The sequence below is a fragment of the Macadamia integrifolia genome, chromosome 11 (genome assembly GCF_013358625.1).
Source record: "Macadamia integrifolia cultivar HAES 741 chromosome 11, SCU_Mint_v3, whole genome shotgun sequence".
NCBI lineage: Eukaryota > Viridiplantae > Streptophyta > Magnoliopsida > Proteales > Proteaceae > Macadamia > Macadamia integrifolia.
The window spans coordinates 1,999,470-2,005,726 of NC_056567.1; the positions used below are offsets into that span (position 1 = coordinate 1,999,470).

The window sequence follows — 6,257 nt, forward strand, 5'->3', positions numbered from 1 at the left end:
CCTAAACATATGTCTCTAAAATAACGTCCTAATCATTCATTTCTAAGAATTTAAACACACAAGCCACACAATTAAAATTAAATAAATAAATAACTCACGCAATTAAATAGCAATGAAGGATAAAAAATGCTGAAATAAAAAAAAAAGTAAAAGAAAGAGGATAAAGCTAAAGAGAGGCTCACAAGTAGGTTTCTCTACTTAGCCCGAGGGATGCATCATAATATGAGCTTCCCTATTTGACCAAAGAGTCACTCTTACAAGGGTTACTCTACTTGGCTTTAGAAAAAGCGAGACAATTAAAATAAAAACAGTAAAATGATGGTTCTATGGCTAGGAGGGGCAAAGCCAACATATACACTAGGTATGAACCTTAGGGGAAAGGGATAGCAATAATGTAACGATTGAAACTAAATGCTAAATTAAGAAAAAAAAAAAAAAGGTAGTCATAAGAAGGAATGAGAGAAGGGAGAGAAGATTATTGAAGAACCCTTCCTACCTGAATCAATGCTTGAACTTGAAAGCTTAATCGATTTGAGATACAATTAGTACTAAAAACCAGATCTTGAATAAACCAAATCTAAAATTTCTAGTACTAAAGAAAAAAAAATTTGAAGAAAAAAATTAAACTTGAAAGACACCTAGAACTAAGTCTAGAACTAGAACTTGAAAATTACAACTTCAATTCTTTAAACAATAAAAATAAGAGACTGAATCAAAAACAAAAGTGTCTGCATTAATTGAATAAAAAGAACTTACAAAAGTGTTTAAAGCATAAACCTAGAATTAGAGCTAGAGAGAAAGAACAACTAAAAAAAACTTAAGAAGAGAGAAGTAGAGAGGGACCACCCTTTAGGGTTTTGTAGACTCCCTTTTATAGGGAATAGGAGAGAGAGGAGGATGTCCAAGGGTGGGTCCCCTTGGATGATTTTGTGGTGACGTGGAGGAGAAAAAAGAGAGAGAATCGTAAGAAGTAGGGAATCTCCAACGATTTTGTTTCTTTTTTCCTTCTTTTTTTATTTTTTTATTTTTTTCTCTCTTTCTTCTTCAAACGTGGGTAGCCTCTTGGATTATTTTTCTTTTATTTTTTTTCTTTTTTTCTCCCTTTTATTTTCTATTTTTCTCTTTTATTTCCTTATTTCTCTCTCCTCTTGCGTAAGAAATTGCAAAAAAAACCTCCACAAAAAAAAATAGTAACCAAGAGGTTCGAATTTGAGACCTCATAATAAGAAAGGGATTTTGCATACCACAACTCACCAACTACACTAGGTAGTTGTTGTTGCCAAAAATAAATCTTCAATCACTTAAGGATGTCGTTCATCAATCATTGTTGGCATTTAAAATATTCCTTGTATCTCTGGGATAACTGCAAACGGGCTGGTTTCGCATCTCGGTTCAGTTCTAATCCATTATTCTTTTTCTGGCCTGAAAAGGATAATCACTGGTACGGTTGACCAAAATAATGTGTACTTTTAATTTAACACGTCCATCTTGCTCAAAACTTCATCCTCTTCGTAACCATGAAAAGAAACATGACATCTTTATATGTAAAATTGGAGATATAGCACCCGATAGTCTTTAAAGCTTTGAAAATATAAAATCTGCAAAAAGAGAGTAAAACCCAAGGTAGCTCCATTTTAAATATGTAAAATGCATGTTTTACTACCTTATATTTCACATATAAATGTGCTCATCACTCTCCAAAATAGTGTAATCATCATCAAAAACATCCACAGAGACTGGTTTTGCTTTGTCCGTAGGCTTGGAAATCTGAATCTTGCCCACAAACACCACATCGTTAGAATCTTCTATTTCACCGCCATCTGGATCAAGCAGTTCCGAAATCCAATCGAGATTATCGTCACTGCCTTCATCCCAAGTGTCGTCTTCGTCAGAGCTAATTTCAAGGATTTCGGAATTAGATCTATAATAACTCTAAAAAGCAAAAAAGGCTCGGATAAAAACTGGATTTCCTTTCATGGATACCCAGAAAAAATAAAGGGTTTTGCGTAATAAACCCTCCTTGAATAGAACACAATGGGGTTACAGAGATTCAATATTTTCTTCAAAAAGCCACTTGGTTTTTGGGCTTTTGATGCTTTCGGACTGCAAAACTATTCTCAACATCAATATCAGGGCTTTGATTTGAAAGGGATGCGAGGAGGACGAAGGTGAAGAGGAAGAGAAGCCCACAGTCTTTTGGTTAAAGGATAAAGTGGTCTTTTGAATTTTAAAATTAATGGTAGACTAACATCGTTAGGCCCAAGGGAGGGGGACGTAATTTTCCCATATATATATAAGATGGGTTCCCCTTTTTAATATCTCTGCAACTCAAACTATTGCAACTGTGCAGTTTCATGGTGGAAATGACCGAGGCATCCTCCTCTGCCTCGTCATATGTTTCTCAACTTTAGTGTTTTCCTTCACAATGCTCTGAAAACGGTGGAATTGTGGATTGGAGAATCCATTAGCCTAGCTCCTTAGAGGCAATCAAGGGATCCAAAGCCTAAATCCCTGTATTCTCCAAAGGCTTCTCTATCAAATGGTGCCTGCTAGAACTTTGTCATATACTTAATTTCGATGAATCAAACGGTCAAATGGTCAAGCTCCAAGTGTAACGAACAAATAATTACAAAAAGGAAATATGTTTACTTATATGATAGACATGAAAAATTTGATACAACGTTGGATTAGGGGGATGGGAATCCTGTTGGTAGACCATAATCATAATTTGGTGCAACATCAATGGCTGACCCTGTTTTAGATCCTCGAACCCTTTCCCTTGTATCACAAGTGGTTCAAGATTTTCCAAGAAATAGGGCATTTCAAACTCATTTTAACATACAATCTAGGATCTTCTGCATTTTTTGAAGCTCAAAGTGGTAAGGTTAAGCATAGAGATTTGATTTCCTTCTTATAATGTAGAATATATTATAGTTAAGTCATTGAGTATGTTAGAACAAATACCAACAAATATGAAGAAAAACAGAAACACAAATTCACACACAACATAGATTTGACGAGGTTCACACACCAATGTGGTGTGCTATATCCTCAGGCGAAGAAGAAGATGATTCATTACTGTAGAAGAGAGGTTACAATGGAGATCGCTCAAATACACCCAAATTGCGACAAGAAAACCCACCCAGAAACCTTAGCTCGAAAAATCCCCAAATTACAATGCTTGCTCAGCAAGACGATAGTCCTAATACTTCTCCAAGTCATAGGTCGATCCATCGGGTCACAGTTGATCGGGTCGAACCGTACCATGGGGTTTATATCTCAAATCTCAGAAAAAAATCCCATTCAAGTCACCATCAAAATAAGTCGGATTGGGTCATTCTTCAAAACGGGTAAAAAATTCGAGACAAACTTAACAGAGTACTATTGGAGTAAATTTTGATTCTTGTTGTGATTTTACTTTGTATGAAATGATTGCAAGAATCAAGCAGATCTAATTGAATTAGTTGTAAAAAAAGGTTTTCAATGAATTGATTAGTAACACCCTCTTGGCTGAATGTAAATATCCTATTGGAATAGATTCTCTTGTAAATGATATGTTATCTTTAATCTACGTAGCTACTATCATGCAATGCTCATGGATCAGGCTTCATTTTCCATAATGGTACCCACACACTTTCACAATCCTATCATACTTCAAAGCTCTTTGATACTTATCCTCTTGGAATCAAATTTGACACCAAGAGAGCTCCTCAAGTCTAGTTGTACAACTAGCACCTTCAAACAAGATATATAAGAAGAAAGCTCCTTTGAACATCTCAGAAACTTCAACTATTGGAATTGCAGCTTCATGGGGGAACAGACCAAGGTATCCTACTCTACCTCTTCATTTGGATATTCCAATTTTGATGTGTTTCTCAACTTCAAGGGTGAAGACACTCACAAAAACTTCATTGGTTTCCTTCACAATGCTCTGAAAAACAGTGGAATCAATGATTTTATTGATAGTGAAAAATTGTGGATAGGAGAAGCCATAGGTCCAGCTCTCCTTAGAGCAATCAAGGGGTCCAAAATTTCAATCCCTGTATTCTCCAAAAAACTATGCCTCTAACAAATGGTGTTAGCGGGAACTTTCTTATATACTTGAATGCCACAAATCCAATGATCAAATGGTCATGCCATATTCTTCAATGTCGAGTCATCACATGTTCGGAATCAGACTGGAAGTTTTGAGGAACCGTTTCAGAAATATGAGAAGAATTTTAAGCCCCACATTGTGGAGAGTTGGATGGAAGCTTTGAGAGTGGTAGGAAATATAAAGGGATGGGTTCTCAAGGAAGACGCAAATGGGTGAGTCTCAGACCCTCAAATCTTGTTCTCATTATCATATCTTAAATTTAAGGGATAATCTGTTTATTAGCCCATTCCACTTCGCTCCCCCCTTCCCAATATATAGTTTGATTCATCTTCACTCTCAAAATATAGTTTGATTCATAAGCTTCTGCTTTTTTTTTTCCCTTACTGAAAACAATATGATTCACAAGTTTTTATAACATATTCCAATAAAGATCGATTATTATCACTAAAAGTCATTTATATTTTTACCACCCTACCCCTCCTTTGTATACATGGTTGCATATTTCCAATTTTCACTCGTAGTGAGTTCATATTATTGTTTTTTTTTTATTACTTTTTATTCCATCTAAAAATTTAAATTTATTCGTTCTTTGTTTTAATAATATGTTTGTATCATTAGTTATTGTTGTGATTTTAATTTTGATATAAAATGATTGCAGGGATCAAGCAGAGCTAGTAGAATTAGTTGTCAAAAGGGTTTTTGGTGAACTGATTAGTAGCATACACTTAGCTGAATGCAAGTACCCAGTTGGAATAGATTCCCATGTGAATCATCTATTACCTTTATTAAATATTGGTTCTGATGATATTCATTTCGTTGGAATCTGTGATTTCAATGGCATTGGGAAGACAACTATTGCAAAAGCAGTCTACAATCGACTCATTTTAACCTTCAATAGGCATAGTTTTCTTTCAAATGTTAGAGAACAAGCAACACAATGGATGGCTCTAGCATCATTGCAAAAGCGACTTCTTAAAGATATCTTTAAAACAACCATTGACGTAGGTGATTACCATAGAGGAAAAAAATTGATGGAACAACTTCTTTGTAAAGAAAAAGTTCTTCTTGTTCTTGATGATGTGGATGGTCAAAAACAAGTAAATGCTTTGGCCGATGCACTCAATTGGTTTGGCCGAGGAAGTAGGGTCATAATAACAACCAGAGACGAACATATTTTGAATGTGTCCAAAGTTGATAAAGATAAAATATACAGGCCTCAAGTGCTGGATTGTAAACAGTCTCTTCAACTATTTAGTTGGCATGCATTTTCAAGGGGCCAACCTCATGAAAATTATATGCAACTTCCACATGATGTGGCATGCTATTCAAGAGGGTTGCCTTTAACTCTAGAGGTATTGGGGTCTTACGTATCGGACATAAGGAGCACAGAAGAATGGGAAGGTACATTACAAAATTTGAAAGAAATTCCCCCTGAAAAAGTCCAAAGAAGGCTGAAGATAAGCTACAATAATCTAGAAGATGATTATCAGAAAACCATATTTCTTGATGCTGCATGCTTTTTCATTGGATGGGCAAAAGAAATTGTAATTTCCATATGGGAAGCTTGTGGCTATTATCCGAAATCAGCAACACATAGAATAATTCAAATATCCCTTTTAAAATTTGAAGAGGATGAGGATGGTATATATGTCTTGAAGATGCATGATCAAATTATAGAAATGGGACAGAATATTGTCAAAGAAGAAAGTCCTATGCAGCCGGGTAAGCATAGTAGATCATGGTCTTATGGTGATAGCTTGGATGTGTTAGAAGGACACAAGGTAAGACCTCTCTCTCTCTCTCTCTCTCTCTCTCTCTCTCTCTCTCTCTCTCTCTCTCTCTCTCTCTCTGTGTTAAGCTTATAACCTTTTTAATTCAAAAGGATTATAATAAAAAGTAAGGTAAGAGAACGCTAACTTCTAGCACAGGTACACGCCAACAAGTGCAGCCAATGGGACCCGAGCATCTTCAGTGAGGCACAACTTGATCTTTTTGCATCCGTTGTGTCTAGGGGAAGGTACATGCTCGAGCGTATCATTCTTTCTTCCTAAAAAGCATATGGAACCAAGCATATGGAACCAAGCACAATAAAAAATATTCCACATTTTAAAATTATTTTAGGCACTGATTTGGAAGCGCTTCACTACATTTACAGTGACAC

At 35.7% G+C, this 6,257-nt stretch overlaps 1 protein-coding gene across 1 annotated transcript in view; it reads left to right on the forward strand.

Annotated features, from left to right (window-relative positions):
* Positions 1-4,246: 4,246 nt before the first annotated feature.
* LOC122093893 (disease resistance protein RPV1-like) overlaps positions 4,247-6,257 on the forward strand; it is a 2,805-nt gene continuing 794 nt past the window's right edge. The window contains exons 1-2 of the mRNA XM_042664437.1: positions 4,247-4,308; positions 4,755-5,877. Coding sequence (XP_042520371.1) covers positions 4,247-4,308; positions 4,755-5,877 — 1,185 coding nt within the window. The remainder of the gene's footprint in view (positions 4,309-4,754; positions 5,878-6,257) is intronic.